Source organism: Malaclemys terrapin, chromosome 5, assembly GCF_027887155.1.
Source record: "Malaclemys terrapin pileata isolate rMalTer1 chromosome 5, rMalTer1.hap1, whole genome shotgun sequence".
Classification (NCBI taxonomy): domain Eukaryota; kingdom Metazoa; phylum Chordata; order Testudines; family Emydidae; genus Malaclemys; species Malaclemys terrapin.
In genome coordinates, this window is record NC_071509.1 from 22,142,000 (window position 1) to 22,164,481 (window position 22,482).

General features: G+C 44.4%; 1 protein-coding gene across 1 annotated transcript; it reads left to right on the forward strand.

Moving 5' to 3' along the window:
* Positions 1-19,926: 19,926 nt before the first annotated feature.
* ADRA2C (adrenoceptor alpha 2C) lies at positions 19,927-21,815 on the forward strand. The gene has a single exon (XM_054030482.1). The coding sequence runs from the start codon at positions 20,038-20,040 to the stop codon at positions 21,340-21,342; it is 1,305 nt and encodes a 434-aa protein (XP_053886457.1). The 5' UTR covers positions 19,927-20,037; the 3' UTR covers positions 21,343-21,815.
* The last annotated feature ends 667 nt before the right edge of the window (positions 21,816-22,482 follow it).

Consider the following 22,482-nt stretch of genomic DNA (forward strand, 5'->3'; position numbering starts at 1 on the left):
TAGAATGAACACATGCAGTAGTTTATAAGCTTTGTAAGGTATCATTACAATATACCTTTTGCATAAAGCATATTCCAGTTACATCATATTCACACTCATAAGCATATTTAAGGTCTTAGCCCAAGACTCAAGAGACAGGTGCTCAAGGTACAACTGAGTCACAGACTTCCTATATGAGATTGGGCAAGTCACTTCCTCTCTGTGTGGCACTTGTAAAACAGGGGAGGGGAGTCATTTTATAAGTAAAGCCACAAAGAACTCTCAGTGTAGTACTATAAGCATACGTTCATTAATGCTTGCAAGGTAATCCAATGCTAGAGGGCTCATTCCAGTACATAGATAAATCCTGACATACACTGCACTGAGTAGTATATCTTTCACTAGCATCCTCTCCAGTAAGTTGCCCTTCTTTGAGTACCCTTGCTTCATTCAATTGTCTTCTCATCCCCAGCTGGCATCCTCTAGCTGTATGTAAAAGCAGTCTAGTATAGCTTCAGATAATTATGCATATCTTTTAACGCCTCCTTCAGCTACATCTTGAGAGGCTAGAAGAAGAGCCAGCAATGTTAAAAGTGGCTTTTCTTTCCCCTTTGGTAGAGGAAATTTTCCTACTGACAAAATTATCCTGGCTCTTAGTTTCTGTCCCAGACTATTACCATCATGATTTTTTAAAAAGCATGTCTCTAGTGCAAGAGACAAAGAAGGAAGCCAGTTTAGTACCTGGGATGCTGAGCTTTCTACTACTACAAGAATGAACATCAACCTCGCCAACATTTCAGCAACCCTGCTTAAAAGGAGCAAAGTGAAATGGTCATAAAGACCAAACAGCCGAGTCAGCTTAGAGAGAAAAAGAGCACGGTCAAGGAAAAAGAAAACACACCTTATTAGTCTTTCCCTCTCTGGCAAAAAGAACCAAAACAAAAACCAGCACACAATAAGAGTTGCCATAAATAACGGCATAGAGGTCTTAGCCAAAAATCATATTAAACCCTAACCCAGAGCTTCCTTGACTAAGCCCCCTGCTACTCACATTTCTGGGGTTTTCTAATCCTGGTTCCTGTGCCTCAGGCTCCCATTTGCTAACCAGCTGCACCTATGCTAATCTGGCTGCTGTAATTAATAGTCCAGCCACCATCCCCCTTAGTTCTTTACTCAGGTGTATGTACTTGCAAATTTGTCCTTTTTCTAGGAAGGATAAAAAGAAAGAACTAATACTGCAGTGAGTAGCAAAAAGAGGAAAGAAAACAACAGAAGAACATGCCTGCACTGTTCTTTCATATCACATTTACTCATATGCTCACACCAGACAAATCAAGGAAGCCCAGAACAGAACTGAAAATCATGGGGAGAAAAAAAGCCCAGCCAGTCTCTTACAGAGACGGATCACATTGTCATGGAAATGTTGCACACAGGAAGGGAAACATCCTCAGCTTATGTCGGGGCAGAGATGCCAGTCTCATGGAAAGGGGAACATTTTTTGCAGCCAGCAGTTTCAGTGGACAAAAAAACCACAACATTTTTCTAATCACAGGGATGTCACGCACAATGTTATTCTTCCTCCTCCTACCCTGGCACTGCAGTGTGATAAACTTTTGTTGTGCTCACAGTGCCATGGAGGCCCCCTGCACAGCCTGGCACACTAGTCCAGCAGAGACGCAGCATGTCGGATGAGACTGGGCATTTTGCGGGAATGCAAGTCCTTTCCATACTCAACACAAAAAAGCATTAATATGCCTAGCTACACTCTGCACCCAATTCCCAGTCTTCCTGGAAAAGTGTATTTTCTTGAGCGTCAAGGGTACTATCAATACTCAGCAATACTCAGCTAAGTTCCCTTTCTTTAAAACACCACAGAAGTAGAAGAAGCAGATGGACGCTCTATAGCCCATACCTATTGCAGACATAGCTGCTGAAGACAATAACATGCACTTTCATTATAGCACAGAAATCAAAACACAAATAGGACATAAATGATGGTGGAGAAAATAGGGAAAAGATAAGGGCCAAAAACAAGTAGAATGGGTAAATGCTAATGAAAGGGCTCTTTTCATAAGAGGGAAAAGAGATGCTAGGGAGAAAGCAGACCCACCACTAAGTGGGATGAAATATTATTAATGATGACTCAATAATGGCTAACTCGGTACTGAACTCCTTTAAATATCTGCTTTCAGCAAGAACAAGTAAGGACAAGAAACTCAGACAATGATGAAGCAATGAAAACTTGGTATGAACAGTTATTGATAAAGAGCGGGTTAGGGAACTCTAGGAAAAATGGGAACAAACAAGTTCTGTGCTTCCTCTGATGTTCTAAACCAGGAGGATTGTGCTCTCAGTCACAGCAGCAGAGCTGGGAAGCAAGAACTGGAATTTCTGTTGCCCAGAAAATTTTGCCTTTCCAAAATTGTTTTCATTGGAATCCAACATGTTTTTTTTGTTTTTGTTTTGCAAAATTCCAGCCAGTTTCCCATTTGAGGCCATCCAGGGAGCTAGGCAGCCCAGGAGCTAGTTCTCTGGTGAACCCAGGGAGCTGAGAACCTGGCTAGGTAGGCAGCCTAAGAAGCTAGGCAGCCAACTAGCTGGAGAGTCTGGGTAAGTGGGGAGCCTGGGAGCTCAGGGAACCAGGTGGCCCAGAAGGCAGAGAGACAGGAAGCCTGCCTACCTGACAGGCTGGCAGGAAATCAGGCAGGTAGTCTGGTTGGCTAGCCAGACTGTTCAGTGGAAACCATTTTGAAGGAATCTACATATAGCCAAAGAACATTTTGATTCCATCTAATCAGCATTTTCAGACAAAAAACTGTTCCATCGGAAATGTTTTGACAGCCTTTCTGCAGCAGTGTCTCACTGCTCTATTTGGAGATGAGCAGGCTCAGCCAGTAAAGAGGGTCTTCCTTGTAATTGTGAAACCACATTTTTCCCATGTGGTTTCCTTAATATTATTAACCTAGATGAGCTACATGCACACAGGTTCTTCCCTTAAATCCTGTCAACTGGGTCATCACTGTGACCCGCTGTGCTTGGGGCAGCCCCCACTGGGGATTAACACTGAAGTTAGACTCACCAACCAGTCACAAACTGGGCTCCTGATCCCCCACGCTGGTTACCAAGAAGCTAAAAGAGAAATCACACAGCCCCCTTTATTGCCTTCCAGTTCTCCGACTCCCAATCAGCACCTAGGTCCAGTTCAGTGAGAAGTTATTTGAAACTCTGCTCACTATACAAAGGCCAACACATTACCAGGTCAATATTAGTTTCGATCTTACCCAAAATACAACACTGCCAATCAATCCTTTAGTGTCTAAAACTAAAGGCTTATTATAAAAGAAAGAAAGAACAAGAAGAGAGTTGTTAAATGGTAAAGCACTCAGATACATACAGAGACTTCAAAATCCATATATCAGGTTCTTAGCAGTATTGGTGAGTTTGCTGGCTTGAAAGTCCCTCTGGAACACATCCACAGCTTGGATGGGTCATTCAGTCCTTTGTTCAGAGCTTCAGTTTGTAGACAAGTTACTTCAGAGTAAGAAGCAGGAATGAAGACAAAATAGAGATGATGCAGCTGCCCTTTATATTCCTTTCGCCATGTGGCTTGTATCTTCCTGTGTCCCAAACACAAGCGTCACAGCACATTGCATGGAAAAGCCTTAGAGTTCTCTGTCCATAGGCATGCCCCTACAATCCTGCTGACTTGTAAGGTGTATCCGCTGGCTCCTTTCAATAGGTTCATTGTACTGCTGATGATCCTTGATGGGCCATCAAACAGGCTAGGCAGTGCTGATGCTAGTCTGTCTGTGGGCGTCACCAGGGGCGGATCTATGTATTTTGCCGCTCCAAGCACGGCAGTCAGGCAGCCTTCGGCGGAATGCCTGCAGGAGGTCCGCTGGTAACGTGGATTCGGCGGCATGCCTGCGGGAGGTCCGCCGGTCCCACGCCTTCGGTGTACCCAGCGCCAAATTGTCGCTGAAACTGCGGGACCAGCGGACCTCCCGCAGGCATGCTGCCAAAGGCAGCCTGACTGCCGCCCTCACGGTGACCGGCAGACAGCCCCCCCAGCTTGCCGCCCCAGGCATGCGCTTGGTGCGCTGGTGCCTGGAGCTGCCTCTGGGTGTCACCCAGAAACACAGCACAAGTTTGGAAATAGAGATATACCATACATATCTATAACTTACAATACAAAGGTGATACAAACAAGATCATCATACTTGGCAAATCATAACATTTTCACAGGTACCTTACATGGCATATCTGGAAAGATTCCTTGCAGTTTTATAATACTGGTGTTAACAATATCATAAAGTGTCTCCCATATTCCATATAGCGTCACAATCATTTTATTTATTTAACCATCGCAGCTAAAACATACACCTACTTCCCCTGCCCCCCAAAGGGAGGCAGCGTTGCCTTGGGGAGAGAGAACTGGACTGGGACTAAGGACAGCTAGGTTCTATTAATAAGACTCCAGAATTCCATATCTGATAACTGTATTGTCATTATTAAAAATCTAATTAGACTATGTTCCAACTTCTATTCACTAATTTGGAACTGCATTTGTGATGATTCACTAAGTGAGTGTTTCTCAAGTGGTGGATCATGACTCCCAGGGTGGTTGTGTAAGGAAACTGAAGGGAGCGAAATGTTTGCAAAGTATCATAATAAAATTTTCAACCGAAAGCAAAGAAATCTTGCTCCCTTGTTCCCATACACCCTTACTCTTCAAGGTCAAGTATTCTTTCTCAGTTTATCAAAAACACACAATTCAATTATATAGGTGTTTCATTGTTGTCACTGAAAGGATACTGAAGAACCATTTCGTGGAAACAAGAAGAAAGATAAATCAAGAGCTAAAAGGCAACATGGTGGCAAAATTGACAGTCTTACTCATACTTAACAATGGATGTCAATATATTAATTTCAGTAGCAATCAATTCAGAAACACATAAAAGGCAACCAGAAACATGGATCATTGACATTTGAAAACAAACATTTCGTCTTCTTTGAAGAGATGGAAACATCAAGCATAGTAAATAATATATTTCTGCATCCCATTGCAATATACATTTCCAATAGTCGTTCAGTTTCTTCTTTCAAAATAAATTAGCAGTGCAGTGATACTAATACACGTTCTTCAGAAAGTGTTTGATAGAGACACTCCACCAGCTAAACCATCTGAAATTTGTTTTTTTGAAGTCCTCTACAAACTTTTCTCACATCTGAAAAAAGAGATGATAACACAGCATGGGTATGCTTGACAGTATCCTCTTCATGAACAACTACATATCCTCGTTCATCTATATATCATGCTACCTGCAAGAAGAACTCATGGCATGGGCTGTTTGTTTTACACAAAGTGGCCCACATTTCATGGCAATTCCTTGTAAAGAACAATAATAGACACTGCTGTTGGAAAGCTTGGAGTAAAAGCCTCTTCCTTCCCATAGCGCTCGTAATCTTTAAATCACCATCCCATCCCCATACTGCCTTCCAGTTGCTGAGGCTATCAACTAGAGTACAGTCTGCTGCAGTGTCTGCTCTCCTTCTATTTGTAAATATGCACAAAGTTGTTCGTGAAGATAGCTGCTTGGATGCATCTTTCAAAATAAGGCAAAAAAATGTTAGACTCTAGTATTATTCTAAGGGGAGATGCCATTTAAGAAACCTCAAATGTAGTTTGCTGCTATAAGGCTCCGTCACACCTGTTTGGCACTGACCCGTGGCAGGGCAGTGTGGCACTCCACCACCTTGGTGAGACCTGCAGGTAGAATTCATCCTCATGGCGTCAGAATTCCTGCCAGAGATCTCCAGCTTGCAGGATGAGTGCACCCTTCAGGGTGAGCAGCACACTACCACATACGTGCCCTGCCAGCTTTGCTGACTATTAAAGAGGTGGAGTCGTGGTCCTGCCTCCTCCCTGCCCCCACAGCCTGTTTTGAGGGAGAAGCCAGGGGAGGGGGGAAGGGAGGGCTGCAGTTGTGCTCAGCTATTGTGCAGGAGCATGACAGGGGACTTCTTGTGCCCTTTACCCCCTCCACCCCCTGCATAGAACACTACTGGAGCATTCAGGCACAATATGGCCCTTACGGTTAATAGGATTTTGTTGTTATTGTTTGTTCTTCAAAGTACAGTACATCATATGCTACCTTAGCAAACTGTCTACGCCTGTTCGGAAGGACACATTGGGATTTATTCTCCTGCCACTTACTCCAGTGTAAATCAGGAGGAACTCCACCGAAGTCAAGCAACTTAGACTGGTGTTAAACGGACGTAAGTGATTACATATATACCCAGGCCCATTATCTATACAGAAAGGCAGTATAAACTTAATTAATGCCTAGTACTGGATATTATTGCATTTATATTTTTAAAATTATGCAAGTCTTATGATGGTGCAGAATAATCTGTTTTCATTGTCTGTAATTCATATGCCGCGATATAGGCACATTCCTAATTAATATTTAATCCCACATTGTATTCAATGCCCTTTAAATCCCACATTTAATTCAATGCCCCAGAAGGGACAGCAAAATGATGCTGATATTCAAGTTTTCAATAATTTGATTGTAGATTTGTTTTCTTTATGGGGCAGAATAAGCCATGTGGTAGAAGGAGGAGAAATGGACTTGTTAGGCAGGTTATAGCTAGGCTGAACAGCAGAGTGTGCACTGCAGGAGAGATGACAGTCTGCTCAGGGCTTTTGCCCAAAAACCTTTGACTTAAATGAAAGCCAAAAGATCAGCCTGTGAGTGAATGCTCTGGTGGTTGCTGACTGAGTTTGTCTTGAGTATCTGTGTGAACAGAATTAAGCTGGCAAAATCACCCAGTCACATAACCTATTGGGGCTTAAATGCTAGGAAACCAGGACATGGTCATTGAACAAGGAGGAATGGTTTCAGGGATTTGTCAAAGAAATTGGTTATGACATTGCTTTACATTATTTTGACTGAAACACCACAAGTGCGACATTTCCCTGCTCTCTCCTTTAAAACCATAGCTCCCTCTCAGATTTCAATTGTGTGCACAATTTAATTCTCTTTTTAATTTATTTTTCTTTGAGACAGATTGGCTGAAGCTGTTTGACTGATGTACAGAGAGGAAGGTCTCAAGGGGTCTCTTCTGCAAGGACTGGACATAACTGCAAGTTGTGTATTCCCATGGGAACAATGTCTAGCCAACAATGCTGCAGACACCCCCTCCAAAAAAGGTAGAGATGGTGAGAGAGAAAGGGTAGCCATATCTCTTGAGACCCTCTGCATGGGCTAGGAGTAACAGTGGGCACACACATGACACAGTGCTTCCTAGAGCTCCTGTTGTGCTTTCACTGTGAACTAAACAGTCCTGCTTCAGAAGAACACTCTTCAGCACATTTAGCTGATTAAATGACTGGCTCCTTACTGTACAATTTTTGGGTTTTGGCCAAAAAGTTTTCTGGTTTTGGCAGCTGTTGCCTGAAATTTTGGCAGTTTTAGTAGTTCTCAGCTGAAAATTTCAATTTTTGACCAAAACAAAATTTTCTGTGGAAGAAACCTCCGTTTTCTGACCAACTGTAGATAAAACCAGTGGGAATTTGCATGATTTTAAAATTAAACATGTGCTTTCTGAACCAGAGCCCTAATGAATTGAAAGCAGTGGCAGCTTTACCTGGGGTCCATGGGTTCCATTGCAGAGAGTCCCCATCTCAGGTTTAGCCCGGCCATCTCTCTGTCATGATAGCCAGGCAGCTGGGCCACATTTGAATGAGTGGCGCTCTGATTGCATCCAGCAAGTCACCACACCCAGAGTGGGGAGCCAGGCCCAGCACCTTGCTGTGGGATGGTGTGTAGGGTGGGCTCACTCTCCAAGTTGCACCACCCAGGCCCACCCCTCTCCTCCAGGTGGGGATTATGGTTGTGGTGCTATGGCAGAGGCTGCTGCTGCCAGTGGTTGGTGCCAACTTTGGTAGGGCGAGCAGAAAGCGGCACTGTGCGCCCACTGATTTGGGACACCTTATTCACCCTGGCTGAAAGAAAAATAAAAAGATTATAAGCCATATTTTCAAAAGAGCTCAGCTCTGACTGCAGGCTGACTTTACAAAAGAGCTCAATTCCAATTTACGCACCAAAATAAATGGTGAATTTTTAAAAAGAGCTCAACAAATCTAGTTATAATTGTCACAATGGGAGCAGCAGGGGGATGAGCACTTTTGAAAATCTGCCCCCAAATGCGAGTGCTGAACACCTGAAAGTCTGCCCCTGAGGTCTTTAGAAAATCTGGCCATTAATGCTTATATCATGCCCCAGAGTCACACACTCACTGAAACCTATGTTCAAGTTTAAAAATGCCTGGAATCCCTCACAATGTAACTGCATAAATCCAGGACAGGCTACTCATTCTTTGCCTTTTATCCCATTTTGTTATCCCATGGCTTGTATTCCAGCTTATCTCCTTAACTACTTATGGAATTTCCAGCTCATCCATTCAATTGGATCTCGGTGTTCTGTAGAAGATTTATAACACAAATCACGTCTCTTACAAGCGTACAGTTGTACAGAATGCATTGTCAGCAGATGAATTGCTTGTACAACTGGCGAGTCTGCATCATTTTCAATATTGATGTTGAGCCTACTTTTAAAGATTAAAGAGAATTTCCAGATGTTTAGTAAATCAGGTTACCCTATCATCCTTTTTGTTTATCTAGCGGTGTTTCCCAGTCACAAAGGGCCATTAGACTTTCAACTCCCATTGACCTATCTGCCCTTTGAACTCTTCCCCTTATTAGAAATACCCATGCTTCACCTTAAACCTGGTTCCTACATGGTTCTCCCAAAGCGAACTAGATTGTTCTGAACAAGTTCAAAGAGTGCTCCTACATAGCAGAACACAATCTACTCGCACCACCTATCTACGAAAGTGGAAACGATTCACACATTGGTGTTCAGCTAAACAACTTTGTCCCACGTCGGTATCTCTCTCGCTCATACTTGACTATCTATTGGACCTTAAGCGATCCGGCCTTTCTTTCAGCTCCATCAGAGTCCATTTAGCTGCTATTACAACTTTTCATGACAAAATTGATGATACTTCTGTTTTTGCTCATCCAATCACCAAGCGTTTCCTCAAGGGACTCCAAGCCCTATACCCAGACATTAAATCACCTACCACCCCGTAGGACCTTCATTTAGTACTATCTTGCCTAACTCAACAACCATTTGAACCCCTAGCCACATGCTCCCTTTTACACCTTTCGACGAAAACAGCATTTTTAGTGGCAATTACCTCCGCCAGACGGGCAGGAGAAATAGCAGCTCTTATGGCAGACCCACCATATACGCTATTTTTCAAAGACAAGGTTACCCTCAGATTACACCCCAAATTTCTTCCAAAGGTGCATTCGTCATTCCACATTAATGAGCCGATACACCTACCAACCTTTTTTTCTGAAACCGCATGCAAACTCGTTCAAGGCCATAATGCATACATTAGATGTACGCAGGGCCTTGTCCTTCTATTTGGATAGAACCAAACCTTTTAGAAACTCTTCTAGACTTTTTGTCTCCATCGCGGAGCATTCCAAAAGTACTCCTATTTCTACCCAGAGACTTTCAAACTGGATTTCTCAGTGCATCCGGTTGTGCTATCAGATGAAGAAGGTTACACCTCCAGACGGCATCAGAACACACTCCACTAGATCTCTAGCTGCCTCTGTAGCATTCTTAGGCAAAGTTCCCCTGGCTGATATCTGTAAAGCAGCCACTTGGTCCTCTGAACACACATTTGTTAAGCACTATGCCCTTACTCAAGGCCCTCTCTCTGATATACGTTTGGGCAGGGCTGTACTATCTACGGCATTCCTATCAGATCCGAAGTCCCTACCTCCTTGAGACACACTGCTTTTAAGTCACCTGGAGTGGAGCACCCACAGGGACATCTCTCGAAGAGGAGGAGGTTACTCACCCTGTGCAGTAACTGACGTTCTTCGAGATGGGTGTCCCTGTGGGTGCTCCACTACCACCCTCCTCCCCTTTACTTCGGAGTTGGGGTTGCCTCCGTTGTAGAGAAGGAACTGAGGAGACCGGCCACGCATGCGTACTATTAAGCTAGACTCACAGCGGGGGGGCAGCCTCTGCGCATGTGTGGCCAGTACGAGTACTGCTACAAAAATCTCCGAGCAAAGGCGCAGGGACGCACCAACACCCTTTCTACAATGATAATAAATTTGTGGTTTGGGGGGCAGAAGGATCTTATTTTTTTTAATAGCAATAACCTTGTTGAACATTCTGTTTACTTTGAAGATGCCTATGAAAAGAAAGAACTAGCTCAGTAGAGAGCTCTTCCAAGTTCTTCTGGCTCTCATACAAACATGTCAAGAGTGCGTGCATGTGTGTCCAACTATAAATGCTACAAAGAGCACAACTAGTGGCAGTAGTTTCCATGCAGCCTTACAGAAGACTAAGGACGTGAACTAAGGACATGACCCAAACACCACTGAGGTCAGGGAGAGTCTTTATGTTCTACGGCAGGGGTTCTCAGACTGGGGGTCGTGACTCCTCAGGGGGGGTCACAAGATTATTACATGGAGGGTCGTGAGCTGTCAGCCTCCACCCCCAAACCCTGCTTTGCTTCCAGCATTTATAATAGTGTTAAATACAAAAAAAAAAAAAGTGTTTTTAGTTTATAGGGGGAGGGGTTGTACTCATAGGTTTGCTGTGCGAAAGAGGTCACCAATACACAAGTTTGAGAAACACTCTTCTACGGGGAGATTCTTCAAACAAACAGGCACCTAAGTCCAGATCTGGGAGGTAGGCACCTAAATACATCTGAGAATCTGGGCCTGAACTCCAAGTAACTTTTAATTGGAGTTGGATGCCTCACTGCTATTTGTGCCTTTCCAAATCTCCCCTAGATGTTTAGGATTAGCTCTCATTATCCCCCCAGTGAAGTCGACAGAGCTCTCTGAAGCTGAACCATTTTTGGCCCCTGTACTCTAGAGAGCTTTCCCACTTGTGCATTCATAGGCTGGGGGTATATTGCTAATTACATATAGTGGGTCACATTGGGATCTCATGTATACTAATGAAAATCCAGAGTCACTCCACTGGATTCAATGAAGTAACACTGGGATGAGACCAGTGTAACAAAAATAAGAACAAGGACTATTGTGTTTGTACTACGTTACTGTTGGTGACTCTCACTCACTGTACAGGACTATAACATTATATGATTCATATCAGGGTTAGATAAGAGATTTCAGAGATTTTTATTTCACAGATTTTAAGGCCAGAAGGGACCATTATGATCATCTACTCTGGACTCCTGCATAAACACAACAGAATTTGGCCCCGTAATTTCTGGAGGATGGGGGAAATGAGTTCTAGAGTCAATGACCCTTTCCTGAAAGCACCGTATTTTCAGTTCCCTTCCATTTAAACCAAGACACTATTACTTTGTGTACCTCAACTGATTCCAACTGTCACCATATTAGACAATGACAGAGATGAACTCTAAGTTATCATATGCAGTCATCCATTGCCCATCATATACATGCAATCCAATCACTTAAACATTCTTATGCCAACAAAGCATTATAAAAAATCAACATCCACTTCTATAAAATGACAACTTTAAAGACACACTATCAGGGCAAAGGTGAACTCAAAAGTAGGTTTTTTGAAATTATTTATTTACCTAATTTAAGATGAATAAAAACCTAAAAAAACCCATATTCAGTTGAAGCATTTTAAAAACAAATTAAACATTTCTATGCAGTACTGACAACCCAGTTGTGCTTCAATACAGAAATAAAACCTGCTCTGATTGCACATCACTAGTTGTCACCTACCACCCCATACTGGAACCCATGTGGGATATCATCAAACAATTACAACCCATACTAAATGGCGACCGCATCCTGAAAGAAATCTTTCCTGAACCCCTTCTTCTGGCCTTCAAACAACCCCCCTCCCCCCGCCACACACACACACACACCTCACCTCACCAAGCTCATCATCAGAAGCAAGCTCCCCACAGGCCAGGACACACCAACTCAAAGCGGCACCAGACACTGCCAGAAGACATGCAAAACCTGCAGACATATCTCCACTGCTACAATGATCCACACTCGCCACCCACGGGTCCTACACATGCCTATCACAACACGTAGTGTACGCTATCCAGTGTACTAAATGCCCCAATAGCAACTATGTGGGTGAAAGCAGACAACCACTGCGCTCGCGAATGAACTGACACAGGAAAATGATAAAAGACCAAAACACTCTATCACCTGTGGTGAACACTTTTCACAAAGCGATCACTCTATATCTGATCTCTCAGTCCTCATCCTCAAAGAAAACCTGCACAACACTCTCAAAAGGTGAGCCTGGGAGCTTAAATTCATAACTTTGCTAGACACTTCAAATCATGGACTGAATAGAGACACTGGATTTATGGCTTATTACAACAATCTGTCCAAATCCAAACCAACCAAGGTAGATGCAGACATCTAATGCACAAATGGAAAATCAAGGACTCCCCCAGCATATGAGTGTAGTTCCCCATGACAGACTTTCGAACATATCACTACCTACGGCCCAATTTATAAATATGAAGGAGGCGTTACTGCAATAAATTCAGCTACTCCTGATGCAACCATTTGATTTGATCAGCTTCAGGTGAAATTGTAGTTGCTGCTCTACACCAGCCATACAAAAGAAGACAATCTGTAACCCACGAACAACCTCCCCACAAATGCTGTCTCCCCTTCTTTTCCTCCTTATGACTGGAGGGGTGTTAATGGACCACTTCATCTTGACTGGTCCCTTGAGATATGTGTTAACTATGTATGCTAAACTATCTGTTCCACCTTATATTTAGCTGTGACGCTCTGAGTTAGTTTCCCAGACCTGAAGAAGAGTTCTGTGTAAGCTTTAAAGCTTGTTTCTCTCACCATCAGAAGTTGATCCAATAACAGATATTACCCACCCTGTCTCTCTAAAACCCACATATTACACCATTGGGCTAGTGCATGGGGACCTGAAAGTCAAATTTATGAGACTCACTATAAATAAAAATGACATGGTTTCATCTGAGGTACGTTGTCCCAGTCACGAGGAAAAAAAAGTATCCGTACAACAAAATGTAAATTGGAGCTTTAAAATTCTTTCAGTTTTAATAATTGAACGTGTTGTTTATAACGTAAACCGGAGAATTTGTTATATAAAAGTCCATGTTTTTTAATCTCACAGTATCCCTATAGCAACAGGAGGTAACATGGTCTTGTTGTTAAGGCATTATACTGGGCGTGAGGAGTTTTGGAGTCAGTTCTTGGTTCAGCTACAGACTTCTTGTGTGACTTTGGGCAAGTTATTTAATCTGTGTCTCGATTCCACGTCTGTAACATGGAGAAAATACTTTCTATCATTCATCCTTTGTCTGTCTACTATAGTTAAATTGCAGACACTTCAGAGCAAGATTTATGTATTTATACATTACATAGAGTAATAGGATCTTGACCCCCTGAAAGGAGCCTTCAGGTATTACTGTAATATAAATAATAATAAATATCAAGCTGAAGTTTGAATGACAGGCCATGCAATTTATCAAAGAGCAAAAATAGGGCCTGATTCTTCAATCCTTACTCATGAGAGAAGTCCTTATTCACACTAGCCTTGTTGATTTCCATAGGACTCCTCCTATGAGTAAAGACCATGGAGAAAAGTGTGTCCATCTGGGCCCATGTATAGAAACTGAAGTAGACCATACTTTGCCCTCATTTTATAGCGTAAGACTTGCAGTCACACTTTACTCTCATGATACTGCTGCTGTATATGATCTAAGAGACAACTCACATTGGGAATGGTTCTCCTGGGAATAGCACTGTAAGGTTCATGTTGTTTTTAAAAAGCCTCTTGCCTGAAAGTTTATAGATTAAGCAGCGATGGGGTTAGGCTATGGCTACACTATAGCTTAAGTTGACATAAATTAGGTCTCTCAGGGGTGTGAATTAGCCACGTCCCCCTAAGCAATGTGACTTATGCAGGCTTAAGCGTCAGTGTGGACAGTGCTATGTTGGCAGGAGAGCTTCTCTTGCTGACGTTGCTACTGCCACTTGCTGAGGATGGAGTAACTAAGCTGATGGGAGAGCTCTCTCCTGTCAGTTTAGTGTGGCTACTCTAGAGAACTTGCAGCTGCTCCGCTGTAAGCTCTCAAGAGTATCCATAGCCTTAGATCAAAAACCTGAATCCATGAGAACAGGGAATTAAAATGGGTACCTTGAATCTTACTTGCAGCAGTGCCAATGGGACCCTTAATATAATCCCTAAGGGTCTGAATTTTTCAGAGGTGCTGGGCACCCAGTGCTTTTGCTGACCTCCTATTTAGGGAGCATGACTTTTGAAAATCAGACCTTAAGGGCTCCTTCCTACTAGATGTTGATTGCCCCTGTGAGGTCCTAGGTAGAGCAGAGGGGTAAGCTGTTTTTCCATCCTGTGAACATTTTCAATATGTCAAAAAAATTTCCCATCCTGAATGGGACAAACTCAAAATCGTGAAAACATTTGTGAACCAAAAATCTGGAAAAAAAAATTGGCTCAAGTCAGTCGAAATACTTTGATAATTTCAAAGTGTTTTATTTCAATGTTGAACATTTTAATGATTTACTATAATTAGCTTTAATTTGGAAACAAAAAGTCATTTTCAACTGGAAAACAGAATTTTCCATTTTGAAAATGCCCAAACAAAAATGATTTGACATTTCAAAACTGGTTTCAAAAGGCAAAAAATTGTCAAAACCAGCTCATACCTGCAAACAATTTTGGTTACATGAATCAGCATTTTCTGACAAAAAGCAGTTCACTGAAAAAGTCCCAACCAGCTTTAGTGCTGAACACCTTCCACTCCATCTGAAACCTGAGTGTTATGCTATGGTATGTACGTTGGTAAGTTACACACTTTGCAGGAGTGTTCAGTACCTTCCAGGACTGAACCATAAATATGTATAGCCCTAATTCAGCAAGTGCTTAAGCACATGCTTAAAATTAAGCACGAATAGTTCTAATTGAAGTCAATGAGACTACTCAATGCGATTTGTGCTTAAGTACTTTGCTGAAGCAGGGGCTAAGTTCTCTATAATGTCGTATTTGTTGTGTTTTCTTGTCTAGTTTTGTTCTTTTAGATGTGTTTTCATTCTCTTCCGATGAAATGAAAGAAACAAATTGGCTTCAAGCTGTTTTATAATCCTCTCAATATTTCTTGGCTTGATGGTCCCAAAATATGATAAAGTTATACTTTAAGCATGAATCAAGGATTTTACTTTTCATTCATTTTATGATAACTTTCAGTTCTCCTGAGTGCTAGACTAGTCCCCTAATGACCAGACCATCCTTTCTTAGCTACAGAGATATACTGAAATCTATCAAAGATTTCAAACAGGGCCCAAACAGATTAGGGGGAAAATAACAAACACAGTCAACAGCACATGGTAGTATCTTTACCACTCGTCTGCAAGTTCTCCGTACATGAGTAGGTTTGTACTGTTTATTGAACTTATCCAGCACGTATGTATTCATCAAATTCTAAACCAAATGGTTCAGATCCAGCTTGCTTGCCTTATTTATATTAGTCCCACTGAAGTCCACAAGACTACCTTTCTGAATGGTGTAAGAAGGAGTTGAAGATTTGGGGTGGATAGATATGGCTCTGAAGATTTGACACTAATTGGTACCTTTGAGATTTGGCTTTGAAGAGCACGACCAAGGACTGACTCACAGGTGGAGTTACTGAAATACCTGCTAAGTCCTAGAGTGGCTCCTTCCAGGTAACAATTGAGGCACATTGGTTTGGCACTGGGGAATCTGGCACTGTTGATACTGCATTTCTTTAGTGGATGTTGTGACGTTGCACTCTATATGATTAAATAAAAATATGCTAATGTAACTGGAATATGCTTCATACAAAAGGTCTCTTGTAAGGTATCATTACAAAGCTTAGAATCTACTGAGTGTAATCATCCTGTATCTTTTTGCGGATACAGACTAACACGGCTGCTACTCTGAAACCATCCTATTTGTATAAATATACCACTCTTGTATCTGAAACTAGAAATATGAAATATAACTTTGAGGGCCTATTGTAATTATGCAAAGTGTGGGCCATTAATGGCGGTTTGGAATCTTGATGACTCCCATTAACCAGGACAATTGACTGCAGATGGCTCTGTTTTACCTGTAAGTCTTCCTGCATACGTGTGTGCTGGCAATTGGGTAATGAAGTCTTACAGTGACATGTCATCATGTCACCTGAACTGGAATCCATCTTTAACCTGGTGTCTTTCCATTGACAAGGAGGGAGTGGAAACCCAGAGAGGGACAAAGGATTCCTGCCTTATGCAAAAGATATATAAATGGGTGGAACAGAACAAAGTGAGGAGCCATCATGAGGAATCTCCTAACTACCACCTGAGCTGGAACAAGGGCGGTACCAGGGGAAAGGACTGTGCCCAGACTAGGAAGGAGTCCAGTCTGTGAAAGAAACTTATTGAAACATCTCTCAGGGTGAGATTTTATCTGTACTCAATTGTATTACTGTATTAGGCTTTGATTTGCATGTTTTGTTTTATTTTGTTTGTAATTCACTTTGTTTTGTCTGTTACTACTTGGAACCACATAAATCCTGTATTTAATAATATAACTTTTTACTTATTAATTAACCCAGAGTGTGTATTAATACCGGGGGGGAGGGGGGGGGCGCAAACAGCTGTGCATCTCTCAGTGTTATAGAGGGCAAACAATTTATGAGTTTACCCTGTATAAGCTTTATACAGGGTAAAACGGATTTATTTGCGTTTAGACGCCATTGGGAATTGGGCATCCGAGTGTTAAAGACAAGAACAGTTCTGTAAGCTGCTTTCAGTTAAGGCTACAGCTGTTACGGGACATGGTTCAGACCCTGGGTCTGGGTTTGCAGCAGGTTAGCAGGTCTGGCTCAAACCAGGCAGGGCAGTCCTAAGTTGCCAGGGCAGGAAGGCAGGAGCAGAAGTAGTCTTGGCACATCAGGTGGCAGCTCCCAGGGGGTTTCTGTGATCCAACCTATTACAGATGTCATGTGCTATTGCCATCAACCCAGGTTTTGGCTATAAAATGGAGCATTCCACAGCTCGATCCAGGAGACACAAAGGTGGGTAAGTGAGGGGGGGAGGGATAGCTCAGTGGTTTGAGCACTAGCCTGCTAAACCGAGGGTTGTGAGCTCAATCCTTGAGGGGGGGCCACCTAGGCATCGGGGCAAAATCAGTACTTGGTCCTGCTAGTAAAGGAAGGGGCTGGACTCAATGACTTTTCAGGGTACCTTCCAGCTCTATGAGATACAGGTATATCTCCATATTTGCCCTCACAACACTGGTCCTGTGCCTGAGTAAGACCAAAGAATCCTATCATACCATTTAAATTTCCCTAGACATTGACATTTATTTTTTCCTGCCTCAGCATGTGGGGTTAGACTGGATCACCTCTTGTGGTCCCTGCCAGCCCTCCATTACTATGCTCTAAAAGCCTTAAATATGTAAAAAGCCATCATTTTGACAACATTTGTTTAAAAGTATTCAGCTTTTCCCTAGTTTTCACAAGGCAAAGATTGTTATATAGCATATATTTGTTTTGCATTTTTTAAAGTTGTAATATGGAACTGTTGTAATATGGGGATGTTATTAGCACTTAATCAAGCAATAGCCTGTCTGATCATTGTTGACTCAATCCTTCATAAAATAACTAAGCTATGGTCAATAAAAGCCGCTCTTGTTAGCATCAAGCATATTCTTACTGTTTAAATTATTCCAATGTGCCTTTGGTACTCATGAGCGTGCAGGATTAATAAACAGGCTACAAGGGGCAAGCATAGTACTGGCTGGTAATACGCAAACATCGCCATACAGCTCTGTCAACACAAGCTCAGTCTTAAAGGCCATATATTGCTCTGAATTCAGAGCCCCCACTAACACTAATGGGATTGGACACTGAATTCCAAGGCCAGCTCACCTGAAATCAATGGGACTAACTGTGTGAGCAAGATTATGTTGTTATTAAAGCACTGGCAATTTCATTTACTAAAGCACTGGTTTTCAGCACTGAGAGAGACAGTCTGCTCCAAGAACTTGTAATCTAAAAGACAGACTCAAAGAAGACAGGATGTTCAGAAAAGGAAGTAACATATTTGTTGCTGTTGTGCTTATGTTATTAGGTCACATCTTGTGGACAGGTGCAAAGCTCTGGGTTCTGAGAGAAGAAAACAGCTCAACATGCCCTGTTATAGCCGTTAGCTTGTCCACAAGAAATGAACACAAGGGAACATCACATTCTGAACCTGGTACTCAAATACCAGAAATTAATAGTCTCCTATGCCACTGAGTTCTTCCAGAGAATAAGACTTATTTCCTGAATTTAAAAAAGCCCTTTCAGCTCATTAAGGGCCCAATCCTGCTACCATCAAAACCAGTTGGTGTTTTGCCTTAAATAGGAAGATCAGGCTCTAGAAGAGTATTACCCTTAATTCCACCTATAAAGGGAAGCATTCTTTCCTATGCGATCAATATTCTACACACAGAATTAACAAAAACAAACAAAAACAGTTCAAGTTGGTTGCCCATAACCTCATGTCTGTGAGGTTCCATTGCACCCCAGAATCCGATTTATTTATTTCCAGCTGATCTGCAGATCTAAACGCAAACACGGTGCACTTTTAACGATCAATTATAAACCACCTTTCCAATGAATTCCAGCTAGAGTGCAGAGGGAGCGGCAGACTTTGTTGATGTACAAGGCTTAGAACGAAATCCCGATAAATAAAGAAATCCAACCCCCCTTTGCAAGTTCCTACAAACTGCCAGCGCCTTTCATGTTACTCACATAACACACAGCTGGGAGATAAAACGCTGCTCTGTTCCGCTTCATCTCCCTAGGCTTTCTACCACGAGCTGCTGTGGGATGGGCGTTGTCGGAGCGACCTCTAGCGGGTACAGCATTTACCTGCCGGTTCACACGGCGGTGTGTGAGGCGCGATCAGCCGCCCAAAGTTAGTGCTGTGATAATACAAGACAATAGCAGCGAGGACTGATTTCGAGCCCGCTGCCCGGCCGATCAGACAGAGTGACTCTAGCCACAGCATCCCCCCTAGGGCGGGGCGCTAAGAGGCGGCAATGCGGGGTGCAAAGTGAAGCGGAAGTATGGGGGGGACCCAAACAAAAACCAATCCAAGGCGAGTCCGCGCTAACTAGATAGAGGGGCTGCTGGATCGCAGCCGCGTGTCGCCCTCCGCCCGCGAGCTCCTCCCCGGCTGCAGCACGGGGTGGGTGAGCGGTGCCTAGACGGGGCAAGGGAGCCGAGGAGGGCGCGGTGCCACCCGGCTTGGGTCGCTGCGCGGGGGGCTGCAGCCTGTAGCAGCTAGCGAGGGGCGGGTGCGGGGTTCAGGCAGCGGCTGGGACGGAGCATGCTCAGATCGCTTGGGCAGGCAGCTGATGGGGAGCCGCATGTGAGATTACAGCGGAGCGAGCGGGCAGCTGCTACTTCGCGCCGAGCTCGCTCCGGCGCGGGGCGAACGGAGGAGGCGCCGCCTAATGGGATTGCCGCCGCCGCCTCGGAGCTCTCCGTGCAAGGGGCCAGCGGAGGGGCAGCGAGCCAGGGGCACTCTCCACTCCAAGGTGGTGACTCCCTCCTGACCCGGGAGAGCGGCGCGGAGAGGGGTTACCTGCACCCCTGGGCGCCTCCTGACCTCCGCTGTCCCCGGCAGGATTACAGGAGCAGGGGGAAGGTAGAGTCCGCCCGGTGCTGGCAGTTCCTGGGCTCGGCCATGTGCCTGGGTACTTAGCAAGAAGGAAAGCCTGCAACGGGGGGAGGGGGCCGGATATTTTGTTTGGGGGGGCGGAGGGGAGCCCCACTCTCCAGCTGGCTGTGTGACAGAAGGAAGCAGCCTCCTCTCCACTGGTGGGGATGAAGGCACCAACTTGGAGAGGCAGCCCCAGTGGCTTGGTCTCTGGGGCTGGGAGGTTGACCCTCATGGCTGTATAGGATCCTCCCACTACCACTATGGATCTGCTGGTGCTGATGAACATCAGTGTTGGCACCCCCAATGGATCCCTTGTCTTCCCCTCCTCTTCGCCCCTGCAGCAGCCTCCCTCCCACTACTCCCCTGGGGCTGTGGCCAGTTTGGCAGCCGTGGTGGGTTTCCTGATCGTCTTCACCATCGTGGGCAACGTGCTGGTGGTGATTGCGGTGCTGACCAGCAAGGCGCTGCGAGCCCCACAGAACCTCTTCCTGGTGTCCCTGGCCAGCGCTGACATCCTGGTGGCCACCTTGGTCATGCCTTTCTCCTTGGCCAACGAGATCATGGACTACTGGTACTTCGGCAAAGCGTGGTGCAACATTTACCTGGCGCTGGATGTGCTGTTCTGCACTTCCTCCATTGTGCACCTATGCGCCATCAGCCTGGACAGGTATTGGTCTGTCACCCAGGCGGTGGAGTACAACCTCAAACGGACTCCACGGAGGATCAAGGGGATCATCCTCACAGTCTGGCTCATCTCAGCTGTTATTTCCTTCCCCCCCTTGATCTCAGTGTACCGAGACCCCGAGGGGGACCTCTTCCCCCTGTGCAAACTCAATGATGAAACCTGGTACATCCTCTCTTCCTGCATTGGCTCCTTCTTCGCCCCCTGCCTAATCATGGTGCTGGTCTATGTCCGCATCTACCGGGTGGCCAAGCTAAGGACCAGGACCCTTTCTGAGAAGCGCACGGTGCCCGAGGGCTCTTCACTGTCTGAGAATGGTCTGAGCCGGGCCCATCGGGGCTGCACGTCACTGAGGATGCAGCCAGGGGAGAACGGACATTACTCGGTGCACCAGTGGCGCAAAGCCTCCGAGCTGGAGGACATTGAGCTGGAGGAGAGCAGCACCTCAGAGAGCAGGCGGAGGCGGAGCCGGGATGATCACCCCCGCAAAAGCAGTAAAAGCCAGTCCTTCTCTTATTCCTACTCCTCCAAGCGCTCCAGCAATCGCTCCAGGGATCTCTTCTCCTCTCACCGCCGCAGGAAGCGCAGCAGCGTCTGCCGTAAGAAGGTCACCCAGGCCCGAGAGAAACGCTTCACTTTTGTGCTGGCTGTGGTCATGGGGGTCTTTGTGGTGTGCTGGTTCCCATTCTTCTTCAGCTACAGCCTCTATGGCATCTGCAGGAAGGCATGTGAGGTCCCAGAGACTCTCTTCAAGTTCTTCTTCTGGATCGGGTACTGCAATAGTTCCCTCAACCCGGTCATCTACACAATCTTCAACCAGGACTTCCGCAGGTCTTTCAAACACATCCTCTTCAAGAAGAAGAAGAAGAATTTTCTGCACTGAGCTGGAGTAGAGAGGAGAGGGGCCCGAGTGCTGGAGTAGAGTAGTGAAGAAGTGGGGGATGTGGGTAAAGGGGTGAGTTCACTGACCTTGGAGTGGAGTGAAGTGGAGGTGGGGGAACCAGTGTTTGAGTAAAGTGGGATAAATTACGGAGGGGAGGGGAGATGAATTTGCATTTTGACCTTGGAGGGGAGGAGGGGAAACATAAAGGAGAGGGTGGGACATTATGTTTTGGGCATGATGACCACTGTAAAGGTCTCTGAGGTCCAGATGCCAAGCAAAGATGGGGAAAGGGAGGGATGGGCTGGTGTTGAAGTGGGAGATTTGGGTGTTTATTAGCAGTTAGAGAAGCTGGGACTTGTGCTGGACTCATCCCAGGAAGAAACCAGGTTTTACTGGTGAGGTGGGGGACAAGTGAGAAAGAAGATGCCAGGTAATAGCCACTGACAATCTTTGATATTCTGAAAGAATTTAAGTGTTTGCCAAAAAAAAAAAAAAAAAGTCTAAAGAACAATCCAAACTCTTTTTAAAATAAATCTTTGTATTCTAAACCCTTCTGAATTGTGGTTTTACATAGGGCTTAAGTGAAAACAGGTACTTGGGGATTTCTGTCCTCTAATGGCCCTTGCATATTTCCTTGAGAGTTTCTCTTCTTTTCTCCCTCTATACCCCTCAAAGGGGCTAGTCTCAGGGGCTGAGTTTGGGTTCTGGTCTCATTCTCACACGTGCAGTGGACGGCACCCTGCTGTGCAGCTGTTGAAAGGAACAGCAATCACCACACCACAGACTCTTTAAATCCTTCACATTTACAGTCTTAGGGCAAATTAAACCCATTAGATTTATTTTTTAAAATGAGAAACAAATGCAGCAGAATATCACTGAGATACCAGAACACATTTCTGATGGATGGCTAGCTGTTCCAATCCTTTAATAGTAATCTCTCATTTTTCTATTTGCACTTATAGCTTGAGTCCAAATTTGTTTTTTGAGCAATGATTAAAATAAACACTCCCCCCAACCCCAGGGGATTTATGAAATCCCATAACTGCTGATGGGTAGGATGAGAAACAGGGTGACATCTGTGCATTCATCAACAGAGAAAACATTTCCAATTGTCTGTAAGACCCAGCTAACATTTAAAGA